Below are 20423 nucleotides of genomic sequence, written 5' to 3'. Positions count from 1 at the left end.
CGTCACTTGCAAGCAACGGAAAGTTAACTTTTCAGATGGCCGCACGCGGTTTGGGGCGAGTCTTCAATGCCTTTGAACAAAATAACTTAAACAATTTTTTTTTTAAATTCTCATGCAGATATATGAAACAGGAAAGCAAGACATGCAACTCTATTGATCATTTATTCTTCTGAGTCAATACACCGACTTTTCGTGATTTAATGATATAACAAACACAAAAACGTTTTTAAAACGTTATTAAAACGTTTCGTCTTTTTGTTTTGATAACGTTATTTGTGATGTAATAAATATGTCACGAAAACATTTTCAGGCTATTATTTCAAAACGTTTTTTAGTTAAAAAATTAATATAACATTAATATAACATTATGCCGATGTTTTATAACACCACATTTAACGTTATAAAAACATATTTTAGAGGCTCCTTGAGAAATGTTATGATAACGTTTTGTGTTTGCTATATAATAAGGGCGCTGTCAAATCAGTCCTTACAGGGCCGGGTAGCGAGTTTTTTTTTTTACGAACCTACCTGCATAAAAAAAAACTCGCGGCCGGGTATATACAGCTCTGAGTTCTTTGTCTTCGTCTCTGGCTCCTAACAGTGCCTTACATACGGCTCTTAGTTGAAATGCGCGCGATCAATCCTTTTGTATAGCACTGTAACATATATCAAGCTAGCTATATGCTAGTTGTGAGTTTATGATTAAGATAGGTCGAGTCTTCAATAATAACGAGAAAAATCGCAGTTTTAAATATAGTTTATTTCATTTCGGAGACGTGGACACAATTGTACTTACGCTCAAAACGGAAACTCAGAAGAACCTCAAAGAGGCTTTCTGATTGGTTAACTACCCACGACGTTTGTAAAGTTGCCAAGCGATCGGTTAGTTACAATTCGCTCTACCATGAGCTAGTTATAAGTGGTTGGAACCATATTTAAGTTCAAATATGTTACACTATATCTGGATAAGGGAATGTGAAGGCATTTTATCGCAAATTGCTCACGTCAGACGTTTATCAACAAGAGTTTCTCAGTGATTTTCAGAACTGTAACTTGTCAAGTTTCGCGGAACTAGAATACAATGGCACCCCATGTGCATTTGGGGTGCCGTGGCTAAAAGTACTCTATTAACTTGTTTGTTTGACATTTACAACCAATATAAATAAATAAATATATATTTATATAGTTATATATATATTGTTATATACATATATATATATATATATATATATATATATATATATATATATATATATATAGGAAGCATATTCAAGATAAGTTACTTGGTTCACGTAATTTATTCTATATTGAATAGATTACGTTTGGTTTACGTGTCATATATTATGTGTTCTCGAAACGAATAGCAGTACATTCTGACATGTTAATAAGTTTCACCATATAGGCTGGTACTGATCTTCGTATCTAAGAGTAGTGATTATACATTACCTTCTAAATACGCTATTGTTCAATTCCCTTATACTTCTGACCGTTCACACCTGCACGGCATTGGAACGCAATAAGTTGTTACAATGTCAGAAATTAGCCTTCTTATAACGTTTTTCAAAGCGGCCAGTTAGTTCCGTTGAGACAGCACTTTCATATACCAATTGCTTTAAAAGGACGTTTGCTGTTATCGTGAAAATCCTTACATAGTATTGCATAGAGACATGAGGAGATGCCTTAACATTTCCTCCAACGTTATAAAAGAGATACATTCCTAAAATGCTATGATAGTGTCTGCTCACAACATGTTCGAAGCGTCATAATTTAAAGCTATAAGGTGTTGGTGTTATATGTCGTGCCAAACTCACGACATACACTTGTATCACATTATTTGATAATCATTATTTGCTGCTGCACAATAGTGACAAATGAAAGCTTGTCAAGTTTGAATTTTGCATCACCGATCGCATGAGTATAAGCTGTAACCATCTTCCTATAGAAACTTCAAGCCACCGAACCGCAAATCACGCAGACCCAGAATCTTCCAGGAGAGCTAACACCACGATCTACTAGGATTTGTACTATAGGGTGTTGCAAATGTTACAAAAATACCAACTATATGCAATTGTGTACAAGTTTAAAAAACTACCAAATCAAACAATTCTTAGCAACGTTGAAAAATATAATTTGTTGTTATTTTGAGGAGGGAGGGGTAGGGTGGGGTGGGGTAGGGAGGCGGGGGAGACACAAAGCAATGTTCATTGTGTCTAAGCGGCTTAACATCTTAAGATACCCGGCTAGTGCAATGTTCAGGAACAAATTAAAATAACAATGAACGCTGATACAATAACCCAACACCAATGAAATATAGTAAACAACCTAACCGCGGCGATTAATCCAGCCTGCAATAAAACAAAAACAAATAGATGGGAATTTAAGTTAGCGTGAAGTTATTCTTCTGAGGGGAAAAAATGGGTAGCGAGAAGAGTCTGGCGTTTCAATACATGCAAGATTGGAGTAGTTATAATGTTGCATATAAAGTATGGAAGGCTAGACTTAATATGCATATACCTCTAGAAAACGTGACAGCTAGTACACCCGTGCGTTTGCACGCGCGTTACTTTTGACAATACGACTTCTTGCAACTCTCGTTCGTATACATTAAAATGGTGGCGCCATCTTGCAGCGCATTCGTTTGACTGGGCTGTTTGTGTTGTGAAACTGCTTTGCGAAACGAAACTATGTTTTTATCTTCGTAACACAGATAATGAACCGTAACAGAGAGATAACAAAAAAATGACTCAAGCACGATAATGTGTGTTTCAGCCCAGGACCTATAGTGTTTGTTAACACATATAGGATAAGTGTTTACGAACGGCAGGGCTGCAAGAAATCATATTGTCAATACCCTCGGCCCCGGCCATGCATGTCGGACCCGCGAGTCTTGCTACTACAGTACATTAAGCTTTAGCATGGCAACGGTAGCTATAGCAACTGAGATAGCCATCACATGATCCAATGAACAACTGACTTTATAGTATGTTCATGTTATTTGCGATATATATGAAACGCCCCTGGACAATTCGTTTAACTATACTTATCATACTTCGAGTATATGTGCTACGATAGTACGAGAAAGGAATCCTAAGTTAAAGTGCAAATGACACTGCTGCACATTCGTACCTTATTTTAAGAGGCAAACTTAATTCAGATAATCTGGAATGCATCCGTCGATGGCATCACATATTTCGTTAGATCCACACACCGAGCAGCTCTCCGCACAATCCGGTCCCCACATGCCTTCAGGGCAAGCTGAACAAGAAGAAATATATCGGTAGATTGTGTGGAACTTTGGATCTTAATTTGAGTTTTAATATGTTGTAGAATGTTAAAAAAAAAAAAAAAAATGGCTGTGCAGGTTGTGTTTTATATCTCCATTTCGAGGCTCGTTAATCAAAGTGACTGATCTACTCAGTCTAACACACAGACCATAAGGTCAATGCAGGCCAGTTTCTCAGATGCGATACTATACTCAAATGACATATTTTACAATGAAATATGCTTACGTTATCCTCTTTAATAGATGGTATACCTACTGTCAAGGGTGCTCTGTTGTTCATATTAAGTTCAAAGAAACACGAGTTATTAAAACTCAAATGACATATTTTACAATGAAATATGCTAACGTTATCCTCTTTAATAGATGGTATACTTACTGTCAAGGGTGCTCAGTTGTTTATATTAAGTAACAAGAAACACGAGTTAAAAGAAACACGAGTTATTAAAACTCAAATAACATATTTTACAATGAAATCTGCTTACGTTATTCTTTTTAATAGATGGTATATACTTACCGTTAGGGATGCTCTGTTTGGTTTATACGTTATTATATTGTATATATGGCAATGCAGTATAAGTAAGAAATGTACACCCCCGCGGAGGAGTTGTGGCTTTAAAAGGAGCATTCTGGAATATCAGGATATTTAAAGCTGAATATCAGGATATTTAAAGCTGAATATCATGAAATTAAAACAGAATAGCTGTCAAAGTCTTACTAGCTTTCAATAAACGTTTATGCACAAAATACCGTAGTTTAAGGAGCATAGCGAAATGTGCATTAAGGAAATGGTGCCGTGCTTTTCGTGCATGTGGATTTAGTCATGTGGCAGTTGTAATAACCAATACTCTTACTTTTTATTTGTGTGTGTGTGAGGTTTAAAGGGGGAAGCAAACCCCCTGAGAAGTGGCCTGATTCTTACCCGCCTGAAAGTAAAACATTCTACCGGTGAATTACTTTCCCCCTACAAATCGTGATACGTAAAGTGGGTTGGGTGGTGGTGGGGGGGGGGGGTTGAGTAGGCAGGTCATGGTACCCCTTGTCTCACTGTATTTTTCTGCAGTATCTCAATATGAGTTCAACGTCATTAGTTTCATTTTTCACGTACATTAATATCAGACTGGTTAACCCCCCCCCTCCCCGCCACCACCCCAAACAAAATCTGATAAACTTAATTGTCTGAATGGGTGCATGTCATACTGCCCGTTGAGTTCTAACATGGACTTGATTGATGATTAAAAAAATGATAATGTTTCCTAATTCTATGAGTAGAAAAATTATACCTGATTATGCCAGGGCTGTGGTCAAGTGGACAAATACGGAGCTCACTTCTTGATTTCATGAATATATGAATGTCTCGTAAACCGGAATAACTTTAGAAACATGCTCTACACTGTTTATTTCTCTTTATCTTGGAATATAAGATATCCGCATGGCTAAGAATCTGCATAAAGTCTTCCTTTATTTGGGTGATCCATGCCGTAATGGACATCCCTCCGTTAATATCGTAAACTTTCAACACAAGGCTACAATGTAATCCAACAATAATATCTCACTGAGAGGGGTAACTCACTAAGACACTACATATTTTGTAACACTTTAAGGTAGTAGGCAGATGCTGATTATTTGAGAGATTAATTCGAAGGGGGGGGGGAGTTTTAAGATGCTAACGTTGTTGAGATCAATAAACAATGTTTAATTAATTATCTTATTTCAGATTGATGTAGTATACTTGTCAATGTTGAAGGGGGCGTTGTGGTTAAGTGGTTAAGGCAGTGGACTTGTGATCTAATGATTACAGGTTCTAGCCCTGACCTGATCATTGCGTTATCTCCATTGCCTCTCTTCACCCAGGTGTTTAAATGGGGACTTGCGGGGTAACTTGTAAATATAGTTGCGTGCGCCGGTTTGTGGCTGCACCCTATGGAAGTCCCCGGGACACGTGGTTGTAGCGCACTGTGGTGCCCCAGGAGAGATTGAATGAATTCGGCACACTTTGGTGTGTACGTGTGACAAGTTACCAATGACCAGGGCTAAGTTGTACACGCGATGGTACACTCTGTGGGGTGTTAATAACGTTCTAAATACTGGTTAATAATAATACTAATACTACTACTACTACTACTAATAATAATAGGAATAGTAATAATAATAATACTACTACTACTACTACTACTACTACTACTACTACTACTACTCCTACTCCTACTACTACTACTAATAAAAATACTACTACTACTACTAATAATAATAATAGTAATGTGTAACTATTTGTTTGCGTATGATAAGCATTGCCATACCGCAGTGAGGTGGTTTTAACCCTAGACTCGACGCCTGTTGGAAGCAGTGGCATCCTATGGGATACTGGGCACAGATAAGAACATTCCTGCATCCAGGTTGCCCAAAGACGATGCCGCAATCGATATCACAGTTTTGACCAACCATGCCTGAAGCGCAAACTGTAGTGAGAAGATAGACATAAAAATCTTCGCATGAAATAAAATGCTGGTAAGTACAATTATTTTATTGAATATGTAAAAATGTGATAGGTTAGAGGAGTGAAGATCCGAACACCAAAATTGAGTGACTCTGGTATGCCGGCTAAGTTCCTTCATTGACGTCGGCAAGGAAACATGCCTATATACCCATGTCATGCTCACGACATGCCTAAATCTATTACCAGCTCTTGGCATAACTGGAAACTTCTACCACAATATAACTCCTGGGCCTGAAACTTGATCTACTTCTCACCTCCTCGAAACAGGTGACAAACGCCTACAGTAGAATTACGACCTTCTTTACCGGTTTCGAACCTCTGGACATACAATCAGCGTCCATAGCCTAGTGGTTAGGTTGTCTACAACAATTTGTATCCACTGAAAAGCCCATGTACCCTTAAATCATGTCATTATGCTGACTTTAATAACACAAATGATGTCATCTTATAACACTCGTTGGAAAATTCTTACTAACCATTCGGTTACTTTATCTTACGTTTCCAAGCCCCCACCCCCCCCGCCCCACCGCTGCCCCACCCTTTCTCTCAGTGGCGTGAATAGGATTTCAAAGGTGGGGACCTTTAAAAAAAATATATATAATAGATATTGGTATGACGAGAATTGAAAACACATGCTACCCATATTCATGTAAGGAAAGTCATTTAGAATGGACATAATCGTTGACTATGGCAGTAAAATGCACTGAAATGCATTAGGGCCATAGAAATATGACAATGTGTTCTATTGACAACTCAACTTAAATATGTATAGGCCTACACATTTTCTATATGTACTATCTCTATAGGTTTACATAAATTTGAGTCTTTTTCAGAGTACTAACAAAAAATGTGTGACTTACGACCAGTGCAATCGGACCCAGTATAACCGGGTTTACAGATGCAAGTGCCAGAGTTTGAATCTGAGACGCCACGTTGAGAATTACAATTGTCACAAAGTACATCGCAGTTGGCGCCGCACATAATAGATGGACAACCTGGGAGATTAGAAACACAGAATAATGCGGGAAAAAAAGAAAAGAAAGAATAATAATGAATGCCATAATGATGTTTCAGAAAACCGTATACATGTCCAGCTTGTTCTGCTGTACCGTTAACAAATACACACAGTCAGGTAGAGCTAGCAAGCCAAGAGTCAACAATTAAAGAGATTGCGTTAAAGATTTGTGGATTTATATGTACACTCATGTTATAATACAAAAACAGAATGCAGTTCCAAAGGACTAGAAATAAGGGTGCAAAATACGGTATAAACTAGAACTGCATTTGCAGATACCCAGTATTTTATTGCGCGTGGAGTGCTTTCGGTATTAGGAAGAACTTTTCGGGTGTTCATGGTGATATTTTTTTGGGGGGGGGGGGGGCGGGGCGGACAAGACACCAGAGAGTATAGTCATATTGTAGGTGCCTAAAAAGTGAGGGCGCTTGTGAGCGCCGTGGCAGGCTCAGAATAAGTTGGCTACACAGCTAGCCGCTGAAACTGCAAATGTACAGAGACTAAATGAAACTTTAAGTTTCAACGTCCAGTCATGTATATGTATCGTTCACTTGGCCAGTAATGTCCAACGAGGTAAATGAATCTGGAGGATTCATGTCAATTGGGTGCGCGCGTACCATGTATGGAGGGTCATGTGATGTGTTCCAGGGTGGTACTATACTGATATTTCTCTGTAGCAGTTCGAGAACAGTGTTAGTGACTTCGTGAAAGATTGGTCGGTTCGGACATGGGAACTAACGGCATAAGAAGGTACTGGTACTTCAGGCCTACGAAATAGTGCTAATGCTAACGTTCAACCTTATTCTCTTGAATGAAGGCAGACCTTCTACATAATAGATCTTACTTATTAATACAGCTCTAGAGGCAAGCTTTGTCTCATATGGCCTAACGTTATTACAACACGCTATAAGTGAATGAAATGTGGGGAAATGTTTAGTTCAGTGCAACCACGGAATTCTCAATGGAACAGAGCCTAATGCTACTCGACGGAAATATAGCTATCACGTTAGGCTACAAGCACGGTTATTGCTAGGTAACGGGTGTCGTCTGCTGCTCTAAGCACGCAAACACATTTACGTACTAGTTGGGTGAAATTATCATGCGTAATAGGGAGAGTAGTATATTAGTACCACCCTGGAACACATCACACAACGAGGTAAATGAATCTGGAGGATTCATGTCAATTGGGTGCGCGCGTACCATGTATGGAGGGTCATGTGATGTGTTCCAGGGTGGTACTATACTGATATTTCTCTGTAGCAGTTCGAGAACAATGTTAGTGACTTCGTGAAAGATTGGTCGGTTCGGACATGAGAACTAACGGCATAAGAAGGTACTGGTACTTCAGGCCTACGAAATAGTACTAATATGCTAACGTTCAACCTTATTCTCTTGAATGAAGGCAGACTTTCTACATAATCTTACTTATTAATACAGCTCTAGGGGCAAGCTTTGTCTCATATGGCCTAACGTTATTACTACACGCTATAAGTGAATGTAGAAATGGGAAATGTGGGGAAATGTTTAGTTCAGTGCAACCACGGAATTCTCCATGGAACAGAGCCTAATGCTGCTCGACGGGAATCTAGCTATCACGTTAGGCTACAAGCACGGTTATTGCTAGGTAACGGGTGTCGTCTGCTGCTCTAAGCACGCAAACACATTTACGTACTAGTTGGGTGACATCATCATGCGTAATAGGGAGAGTAGTATATTAGTACCCCCCTGGAACACATCACATGACCCTCCATACATGGTACGCGCGTACGCGCTTATTTACTGTGTGATAGTTTCTCCAGATTCATTTACCTCGTTGACATCACATGACCCTCCATACATGGTACGCGCGTACGCGCTTATTTACTGTGTGATAGTTTCTCCAGATTCATTTACCTCGTTGAGTAATGTCAATATTGTTGCGCACACGCGCACGAACACGCTCACGAACACGCCTACGCGCACGCACACTACAATAAATAGTCTTGGCACTTACGTCTAATGATCACACGAATGATTGCTCCCCATGTGCGTTCATAACGATTATTCACGTAGGCCTCATAGATGCCAGCATTTTCTAACAGTGGTTGAACCATTATAGCTCTTTCACCAGCTCCGATTGCGAGTTCGGTTCTAATTTCGGTATCAATGTTCGTGAAACTCCATCTTATATCTGCCAGACGGTTAGGCGGCACGTAGACTCTAATTTCAATATCGCTATCTCCTACACTCCCGATGTATGTGTAAATGGGACTGAACAATTCTGCAAATAAATAAATAAATAAATAAATAAAACAATATTAATTAATTAACTATCTCATTAATTAATGTAACGGAGAAATCGTGCCCATTACTCGTATGGCGACGTCAACTCATTTCCAGATAGCATCCGTTATCGATGTTCAAACAAAAACCCAGTCATCAATAAAAGGATGATTGATAAGAGTAACGAAGGTGAAAACTTCCCAAACAGCTTAGGAAAACTTTTTACCGGTTGGGAAGTATCACAGATTTGAAAATATTCTTCAAACATAAGAGGGAAGACTTGAGCAAGTCTTAACAGAACATCGTCGGACCACATGAGCTTCCTTCCCTTTTAATTTTGTTTATTTATATATTTAATGTTGAAGCTAATACATTGAATTCATAAATTTGCTCTTATTACCCATGGGCCCCTCTGACCTTCAACGACTGAGAGTGTTGCCACTTTTGCAAGACAAGAATATGTTTGTCCAGACATAAAATATGAAATTTCCTATATATAGCCCATAGTCCTATAACTCAAGCGTCATGGATGCTGACACCTCACCTTGAAAAATGAACAATCACGTGATCCATTTTTACTCACATATTCCATCGAGATTTCGAGTTCTTATTTCAGATTAGGGGGAAAAAAAAGAAATTTTCGAGGTAAAGTCTAGCAAAAATTTGGAAGATATTTTGAATAAAGTTTACATGATAAGCCATCAACCTTCCGCGATTATTCTAGGAAATATTCGATCCAATATTAATAGTTCCAAGAAATGACATAAACATTTGGACCTAAAATTTTGGACCCAAACCTAAAAATGTTTAATGTCGTAACTTTAGAAGAAGAAAAAAACATCGACATTTCAAGACAAAGTGTCGAAATTTTGAGATTTTAGGTAACAAATCGATCTGAAATAATACCGTCATCATCCATTACTGTCGAAAGGCATCCAACTATGAAACGCCAATCAATTCCTCGGCGATACTGCAGCTCTTGCGGGTAACGTGTTTAAATGCCTCGAAGGTCATGTCATATTACTGATCTGAGACTGACTCGGTTCCTCGGTTATTAAAATATGAGAACGTAATACAATAATCACCAAAATTTGGTTATGATATTTAGAAGAAAAAACTTTTGTGAACAATACATATTTTCGTTGTTTCAATATTCATCGTAATTTAATGGCTACACCTATAAAAGTTTATATTTTTTTGGGCTCCGCAAGAATAATTTTTGATCCATGTGTAACTCACTACTGTTCTCTTGCGCTACGCATAATGCCTCTGAAAAGACGTGTCCAACATCTCTACCATTCGTCTGATAAAGCTGAGAGGCGAAAATACCAAATCGTTGTCCCCTTGCCTTTCGTTGTGGTTTGAATACAAGCCTCTGCGCAAGTGGACCAGGAACGTCAGGGTTCAACAGATTATCCGGTAGAGTAGTCCATCTGCCAGTCTTGACAGCTCTGTCGAACTGGACTGCGTAGGTCGCACCACTAAATTCAGGTACTAAGGAGGTTCCAGCGACACCATGGAGAATGACGTTACTTGCTGGAGGTTTGCGACCAGCCACAGGGTTAATAACAGCACAGATCATTTCTTGGACAGGGGGACCTGTAATGAGATTGTGTAAAAAACAAAACAAATGTTTCATACCCTATATTGATGATGGTTTTGAAAAAGGAAACACATAAAATCCTTTTAAAGATGAGCTGGATTAGTTTTCGTCTCCGGAATAGTTGCTTGTCGGCAGAATTCACAATGTTCACAATTTTATTTCTCATTCGAATACAGACGCATCGCAAAGTTTCATCCTACCGCAACTGGTTACAGAGGTAAGACCACATGTGCAATAAAATGTTCGAATGTAATGAAATGCAAGAAAAAACAGGAACACACCTGGCAGTACTTCTAATCAGAGACGTTAAACAATGACATATGACGAAGTCCTCCAATGGGATTACGAGAAACTGTTAGGTGAAAAGGTTAATTAATTTATCAAAACCAGTAAAAGTATAGCAAATATTTATAAAAAGGAGTGTACAAAGACCTACCAAATATCAGCATGAAAACAACATTGTGATCAAACAATTTCAAACATTGTTCAGACAGTCAGTAAGATACTTGAATGGTTAACAAATAATATGAATAAACAATGACTGAAATTATATAAAAGGTTCTAAATAATCAGACTGGATGAATATTACAGCACGATAAACCAGAGAATTCCTGCACCTGTCAGTTGAATTCTGTATTTCGGCAAGAAATACGGATCCCCGTGGTTTGATAACGAAACCAACTAACAAATAATCGCATGCTTGAGACAAAAGCACGAAACGAAAATACGTCACAACCCCTTTTTTACTTTCTTAAGTAACCATGCTAATTGAGTGAAATTAATGTTAACAAATTGCTTAATGCTTATGACAGCGTTTGACTTCGGGATCGATATCGGCAAGGCAAATTTCTAATTGCGAAGGTCAAAGAAAGAGTGCCTTTTGGTTTTCATTCATATGGCGGTGGCATCACGGCAATGTTTCAGCTTTCTTAAACAGAATATATACAACGTCAAACTTGGAAATGGTACCGATTCGTTGTTCTCATCTTCTACAGAAACATTTACAGCAATTAAAGGAAATCGTATAGGTTATCATCACTTTTTCAATTTTTGAAACGATGGTTTTGTGGTCGGTTTAGTCGAGAACTGCAGTGACGGCTAACCGTTGAGTGTGCAAGTATACGACAAAGATGATAGATATCATGTTGAAGCCTTTGGAAGGCCTATAGAATCGTGCACGTCATTTGGCAATGTACCGTCACGAGATCAAATCCGCAGGTGAAGACTTGTGACTATCCGTGGAAAATCCTGGAATTTTTGCGTGAAACTTTGATATATCGACAACGTTGACACAGATTTGCCAATATCACTCTTATTGACACATTACCACAGGTTCATAGTTCACTCATCCATAAAAAACCTCACCAATCAATTCCCACAATGGCCTGAGATATTCTTTAATGCAGTTATTCTTAACCTTTCCCTCTTTTCGTACCTCCTTAGCAATTGCAAAAAAATGTCTACACCCCCGCACCCGCACCCTCTTTTACATAAGTCGTGGGGTCCAGGGGATGGCATAAAGGCCCTTATTCTGATGCAGGGCGAATCCACTGGAAGCCCATGGACAATGTACGGTGAAGTGATTGCTTATGATGGACACATCAATACGCTTGGTTACATCACGTAATGTTATGGTTCAAGTTTAGGTTTCTAACGTTGTGTTACTTCCTTACTTTATACATTTGGTCTGTGAGAGACACTTGCAATTGGGGGATGTCATCACTTTCTTTATTAAACAAGCCAGAAAGACGTCGCTTGGAATCAACCACGTAGACGAAGAAACCATATACGATCGATCGTGGTAAAATGGAGTAAACGCTTACCAGTGTTACAGGCAGCCGGAGCGGGAGTACCCCCTGAGTATACACATCGTGCCTGTGGTAGAAAGTTACAAACGCATTCTCCCGCAGCGGTTCCAGGACCTGGCAAACATGATCCACATCCACAGCTACAAGAGGCAGCTGTCAAATTAACGAACACAAAATACATATGTTATTCGGAAATAAATAGCCTATAGGGGGAATCAGGAAAATAGTCGTGTCCGGTTGGATAAGGATGGGATAGGGGTGGGGGCTGGGGAAGGGCGGATATGGGTGGTGGTTAGGGAGTTAAATGTTACGATTAAAGCAACAACTGTTTATTTAGTGCCTTTTGGGTGGCGGGCGGAGCGGGGGGGGGGAGGGTGTTTAATGATATGGGGTTATATGCACGACAAGTTGATATAAATACCAGATGTTTTGTATATGGGCAATGGGGAGTATGAGGGCATTAGTTACCATTAAAGAAGATGGTGGCGTTTGCAGCGTGGATCATAAAACTCCAATACGAATCAACAAACAATAAGCTGATAGTTCGTTCCGAGGGATTCTCAAGGATAGGGAGTTTCGAATTCGTTTTCCAACTATCCGATATACTGTTTTTTTTAAATATTTGTATGGGGGGGGGGGGGGGGAATAAATGGCAGGGCTATAGTGAAGTTCTGGAAAAGTCGCGAGTACAAAGCAGGCCGAGTCCGAAACAAGTTCACAAAGCAAGGTCACATAAGAAGCACGAATTCGATACCAGGACGCCATATGAGTCCATTCTGTGAACCCTGCACCGCGCTTTACTTTACACATAAGTTTCCCTCCCTACACGCAAACAAGCAACAAAAACAAACAAGAAATCACGAGATAAAGATCTAATCCTGTCACCCAGTACCAATCACGTTCATAGCTATAGTGTGTTGCGAATACAAAGGGTACAGTATACAACGGTTATACTTACGACACATTGTGTCTTGACAGGGCGGCTCACAGGCATCCAGACCAGCGACTTCGGTATTATCTTGAACGATAGTGGGTGTACCAGTTGGTGCACTTCGAGTAACGTACTCCACTCGATGTGTCGTTCCATCGAAAGTAGAGAAATAAAGACACACATCGTCGGCTGCGAGGAAGGAGACATCTGTCCGACCTACGACGTCTAGAAAAGTGGTGATTGCTGCACCAGCAGATGAACTGTATATTATAGTCCCATCCATCAAAGTGAAAAATAGATCGGTCGATCCTGCCGAATCTGTAGATGGATGTAAGAGTCTCAGAACAAGTAAACAAAAATTGGGGCTGCTACATGTATTCTAGCCAATATCATTAAAACATGGATAATAAGACCAGGAGTATAGTAAACAAGAAACGGGGGATCAGGGGTTCGAAGGGTTATAGTGCAGTCACTTCTTTTACATTACAAAGATTATGCTAAGAACACTTCCGGATGTTGCTTCAAAGCTTAGTAGTCTATAACCGATATTAACCAGCAAAATGTGCAGGATTTCAAAGGTGGGAGGGCCAAATTCAAAATTTCCGCGACTGATTATATAGGGGCCTGATACGTTATGGAAGGGCTGTGGGGGGGAATAAATGATTTTTATAAAGAAGATGATGTTGGCTGGCCTGGGGTCTTGAGAAAATTCGACTGTTCAGGCAGTTGAACCATTACCTTGGTTTCACACTGAACCGTTCAAGTTAAACAAGTTAAACCTAAGGCCATCATAGTAAAGTTCGAGAACTTTCAGGGAGAAATATATCAAAACCAGACGCAAACTAGAAGGCACAAAACTTGTGATCAAAATAGAGCTTACAAGGATAGCCAGCAATTATTTCAGGCAGCAAAAACCAACCCTATTCTCAGATCAGCCTGGTCTCACGATGGCAAAATAGTTGCTCTGGTACGCAAACACAACAGTGAAGTTATCAAAAAGAATCTGGAAGCTCAAGGACCTACAACGTCTCTGAATGGAAGCTAATACTTTTTACAACTATAGTGGAACCAAAGGATTGTTAATTTGTGTATCATGGCTTGGTTTACATATTTCGTTCATTTTTGTACCCGAAGTCTTAAGTAGTTAGAAAATGTCAGTGTATTCTTTTGAGTGCAAAAACGTCATAAACGAAGCTTTTGATTATGTAAAATGTAGTAGGCCTACTTGTGTTTACAGTTTGCATATTCTTAGTCTTTGTGATAGTAACGTTTGCCAATGATGGACTTGGGATTCTTGCTACAATCGTATTCTGACTTTTAATATTGTAATACTAGGAATGACGGTATTCTATAGGCCACTTCCTTCCTCGTTGTACTTCAATTTATGTTAGTAACTATTCTTTGTTAAACCTGTATATTGAGGAGAAACAAATACATGAAATGACAAAAGTTAAATTGGTATGGGGTGAAATGTGTGTGTGGGTGGGGGGGGGTGGGGTGGTGGCGTACTGGTGTTCTCTTAGTTACCTATTACTCACTTAATCCATACACCAGACTCAAAGGGCAACTTCCATAAGTGGTCGTATCGCTTACGAAAGTTCCAGATGGGAGGGTCACTAGGCTCGTCAACGCATTGTTTATATCCGAAAAATCCCAGGAATCAATACCGTTGTCAGTTGTGATGTACATAACACTGTTTAGAAGACATTAATACGCCTTTTGACTTTTGACATTCACTTCTCTAAAATGTTCTGAAGTATTAGGTAGAATACTGTAGTGATCATGTCGGTGTTATACTAGACAATGGTATAGGCCTACTAGACAATGGTATACTAAACAATGTTGTACAAGACAATGGTAGACAAGATATACTGGACAATGGTATACTAAACAATGGTATACTAGACAATTATATATTAAAAAATGGTCTACTAGAATATGGTATACTAAACAATAGTATACTAGACAATGATATACATGATATACTGGACAATAGTATACTAGACAATGAAATACTGGACAATGGTATACTGGACAATGGCCACTGGACAATGGTATAATACACAATGGTATACTAGAAAATGGTATACTAGACAATAGTATACTAGGAAATTGTATACTAGAAAATGCTTTACTATAGACATGGCATACAATGGTATACTAGGCAATGGTATACTAGACAATGGTTTACTATAGACAATAGCATACTAGACAATGGTATACTAGACAATGGTATACTAGACAATGGTATACTAGAGATGCTTATTTGCAGTTTGGTGTTATATTTTGCAACGTTTGCAGAGATTTATGTTCAAATTCCCTACCCCCTTTTTGACAACTATCGGCAATTTTCTTTTAATATTCTATTTTCTTTATCTTTATTTTCCTTTTAATAGAATAACAAGTTTCTTATCAAACAAATTTGACAAGTTTCTTATAATACTCTCTTTTAAGTTTCAGGACGCTGCTATATTTGGCGTTACAGATAGCGTTACAGATAGCGTATTCAAACGTACTACAACTTTTCGTCCCTAAATTATCCATCCTCCTTTCCAAACAACGCTCAAATGGAACTTGTTTTCTCAACTTGCGAAGATTCAAGACTTTTGCTCAGTTTGGATTTCATCAAAACTGAGCGTGGTTATAATGATATCTTTGTTGGCAATGGGACCGTAGCGAAGGTGCAACCTCTCTTAACCTGGTCAGGAGGACCATCTTACAAATGAATTGAAAGTGCTGTCAACTGGAAATTCGAAGCAGATGGTATTATTTCTGATCAAGGTTTTTCTTTTGAACCCTTTAGACCCGATATTTATTGTTTTTTTAGTTATAAAATCAGGGTACAAGATAGTGGTATACGATACAATGGTATACAATGGATCTCACAAAATATGGACCAATACAATGCTTTTCATTTTATGTTTAGCTTTACCACTTCTGGCGTCTTTCCTTCAATATTTGAGTATACTAATTCTGAATTAACGCGTTGACATTATGCATGATATTGACGATATTCAAAGTATTTGTATTTTACCGCATTGCACAGTAGACAGCAATCCTCGGGGCACAGATTCGTCCGTTGAAGGTAAGTAGAGTGTACGTGAAATCGTTCAAGCAAAATACTATGGAGTAAGAACCTCCGCCGAGGTCGAGGACTGCGAAGATCCGTTCGCAGCATACCTCGATACCAATCACGTCTCCTGTCACTAAAGGAATAGAAATGAATTTTCAAAAGCTACCACAAATTTAACCATGATCATCTTTCATAGGCTCATACTAAAAAGAATATTCGTGATGAAGAAATACCCCCAAACGTCTACGAAATGTTTTGTTTTGTTTGGGAGATCTCCTAGCATCCTAGCAAAAGAAGTGATAGACAAATATACATGACATTCAAGATCGGAAACTTTTGGCAATACATAATTTTCCTTACGCCTATACGTTCATAAGCCTTATCTTTGAAATACTTCATATTGACAGAACATAATTTTAAATTAAAGAAGTTCCCACTGAATAGCTGCAGACTTAATAGTTGTATTGGAGGTCGGCTCTGTATTAATCAACTGAGTTATTAGGTCCACAAAGTTTAAGTTTCGAGCATCATTACCAAAGAGATTAAAAAAGTAACAAAAAAGAAAGTGAATCCAACGGGAAAAAAGACACAAAAGATGTCCAGATTCCCATTGAAAGAGGGCCACAACAATCAAACAAGTGATCAACACTGAAACGAACGTCACGGCAGCACAGGCAGGTTCTGCATGGACCAAATGAACTTTAAGACCAATAATCCTCACAAAATCCAACGATAAGGAAGAAAAACCATTGTTATCTGGATATGAGTAGTTGCAGAAGCTAGGGCTTCTGTAACAGTCCACTTTTGTATAATCTAGGAGTCAGAGAACGAATACGCGGTTCTTCCTCCTCCATGCACATTCCTCGCTGGAAATCATGAAGTCTGTTGCCATTTTTGTATAAATCTGCGGCCTCTGGTTAATAAAGGTGAGGTCGTCTGTCATAAAATAGCCGCAATCTTCGATCTTTTCTTTTGCAGTTCTCAGAGCGAAGAAGAGTTTCTCTTGAAAAAGGAAAGTTTAACGAGAGTACGTCTGTTTCTTCCCCGCACTGCCACTTTTCTATCTCGATGAGCTCGTTTTCCAGTTTTACATCTATTGAATGCCGGTGTTATACTAGACAATGTTATACAAGACAATGGGAGACAAGATATACTGGACAATGGTATACTAAACAATGGTATACTAGACAATTGTATACTAGACTATGGTATACCAAACAACGGTATACTAAACAATGGTATGTCAAAACCCCCCTTAAGGATCTCCAGACAGACTTCTCTAGGCTCGGTTTCGTAACCCACGATACGCAAGTTATTATTTTTTTTCTCGGAGAAAACGTTCATTCTCGTTTGGAAGCGATGCTTGCAAATCGAGTGTTTACTTTCAAGGCTTGTTACCCGGTTATAGCTAAATCTACACAATGTCTGCTCAATTTGGAATTGTCAGACTTAAATTTCTTGATTTCTTCGGAATGAACCTTTCATTCACGTTCAAAGTTCATTTGTAGGCTTAGTATGCTCTGCAGACATTCTTTGAATTGCTTTCTGAACAGCATTCTCCAGTCTCTGGGTGGGGTCTAGATTGGTATCCTCCAGAGGAATAAACACATCTGAATCAGACAAGCTATCTTGGAATTCATCCTCGCGGTCTTCTCCTGTGTCAGACATAGCGTGGCTGATCGAGGGTTGTCAAAGTGACTTTAAGGCCTGTTTTTCCCCCTTGTTACCTAGGCTACCGAACGGTCTACCACTGGGCTTGCTAATTTTATACGGACAAACCTTCACGGTTATAAATATAAAAGCTCATTAGCCGAGGATTAACTTGGTGAACAAAAGAAAATAATGTCAGAAGGCGCAACAGTGTGACTATAGGTGTCTTCTTGTCATTTAGCATCTGAAGAAGATCCTGTTAGGATCGAAACGTCAGGCCCACTCAGTTTTATACATTTTATGCAGGCTCTTTAGTGGATGATAAGCAGTCAGCCACCAGTTCTTGTATTATTTTGATTTAAATTTGAAGTAAATTTTGAATTTTACCAGGAACCTCGCTTCGCCACAACAACAACAATTGATGACGCACTTTTGAGCTGGAAACTTACCATCATCAAACAGAGTTGCAGTGGCAAAGGTATCACGCATTACCGTTTCCACCAAGCCGTCTAAGACATAATAGTAAGTCATTGTATTTTCGTTGTAGACGATATCACCGCGGGATCCTGAAGCTGCTGATGCTTGAAACCCATTTGCAAGGTCCCGAATGCTGCCACCAGAACCACTTTCAAGATAAATGAGCGTTGGATTGCCACTGGCCTCACCCGAAACAACTGTCGGGGAGATAGAAAAATGTGTCTGAAATGTTGAATGCCATCAACAACTGCTGATAGTTGGTACAATCGACAAATGGAATTATCAGAATTACTTGAAATATACGATGAAAAATGCGGTTGCACTGTGACTCATCATAAAATTTAAAATGTGGCAGAAAATGTGTGTCTCGTAACTTCATTCGTCTCTGGGTCATATGTTTAGCCCTCTACCTTAATCAGTCGGGAAAGAAATTTGGATTTCCCCCAACCCACAGGTTACCAAATGTACTGTTCCAGTTTGCCAAACAATGTTAACTTGAAGCAAATTTAACCTTGATTTAAGATTGGAGGAGCTGTAAAGGATCAGCACTGTGTGTTATCTTTACCCTAAAGTGTTTAGAACATGGGACAAATGAGTGTGTGTGTGTGGGGGGGGGGGGTTGAAAAGGGGGACACGCACATAACCACAGGAACAGAAACGGAAAGATTTCATATTTTCTTAACACCCCTTGAGTTCTTGCAATCCTAATCACTCCACTTTATACTGTAACGCTAAGTTAGTTTAAAGCATCTGATATCTGCACTCATTTGTCATTTGTCTAAATGCGAAAATCACCATTGCTCAAAAGAAGGATATATTTTTGTTTGTTAAAAGCTTAGGAAGAATATCATAGTTTAAAAGCAGAAAACAGTTCTTGATAGTGCATGGTTTACGCAAATTGAAAGAAAAAAGATAACAATATTGATAATATGAATACAAAACATTGTTTTCAAGTAACAGAAATTATTTAAAAAAAACAACAAGAAACTTACTTCTTGCGATGAGGAGAATCAGTAAGCAAAAACCCAAAACTTGTCGGTGAAAATCCATGTTTTTCTTGTTAGCGCATTTAACAACAACGTGTAAAGGTGAGTGTGTATAACTATGCTTGTGCATGAAACGGTGTACGCTCGGCTGTTTTTTTATATTATGATCATGAATATTCAATAAAATGTATCTATTCATCGTGCATTTTTCCTTTTCTGTTCCGATAAAGGTAGACTCTGTCTAAAAGCATAAGTCAATGAGTCCCATTTTACCACAATATATATGGGCCTACGTATTACTAACACGTTTTTGTGTTTTTTGGAGGGAGGGGGTATCCCTTTATCACAAAGAACTATATGGTATTGCTGGTGACTACTAGCTATGAAGTCTTTTCTTTCATATAATAATAGCTATTCATTATAACCAGTTACGGGAGAAGTTAACACAAAAATATGTCCTCAGCTTACAACACGAATGCCTTTAAGTGATGCAACACGCACAGCGCTAAAACACAGTCATATAGATATACCGTAGATATAGATAGAGATAATCGACATCTACCAGTTTAAATCGATGATAGGTCAAGTTTAATCGGTAGAAGTCAATTTAAGCTGCTAGAATCTAGTATAAGTCGAAGGAAATTGGTATATGTGGATTTTAATCGGTAAATGTCAGTTTCCCACGATATGAGACTGATGGCCCGCCATAGCTTGGTGCCACAAAGAACTTGGTTAATTAAGGGGGATATTCCGGTGGTGGCTGAAGTTGATTGCTTGACAAAAATGCTGGTAATTTTCTGCATCGTTAGGTCAAAACCACAACCTCCTACAGGGACGTTTA

At 38.8% G+C, this 20423-nt stretch overlaps 1 protein-coding gene across 1 annotated transcript; it reads right to left on the bottom strand.

Moving 5' to 3' along the window:
- Positions 1–742: 742 nt before the first annotated feature.
- On the bottom strand, positions 743–19748 carry LOC139969577 (uncharacterized). Its single transcript, XM_071974676.1, has 12 exons — positions 19589–19748; positions 18569–18793; positions 16431–16602; positions 14935–15089; positions 13424–13714; positions 12481–12618; positions 10294–10653; positions 8786–9052; positions 6638–6772; positions 5581–5739; positions 3127–3255; positions 743–2345 (listed from the first exon to the last, which is right to left on the bottom strand). Exons 1-11 carry the CDS (start codon positions 19710–19712, stop codon positions 3146–3148), a joined length of 2136 nt encoding a protein of 711 aa, XP_071830777.1. The 5' UTR covers positions 19713–19748; the 3' UTR covers positions 743–2345; positions 3127–3145.
- Positions 19749–20423: the final 675 nt, after the last annotated feature.

This window comes from Apostichopus japonicus, chromosome 7 (assembly GCF_037975245.1).
Source record: "Apostichopus japonicus isolate 1M-3 chromosome 7, ASM3797524v1, whole genome shotgun sequence".
NCBI classification, from domain to species: Eukaryota; Metazoa; Echinodermata; class Holothuroidea; order Aspidochirotida; family Stichopodidae; genus Apostichopus; species Apostichopus japonicus.
The sequence above is the reverse complement of the archived record's forward strand: the minus strand, read 5'-3'. Positions and strand labels throughout refer to the sequence as shown.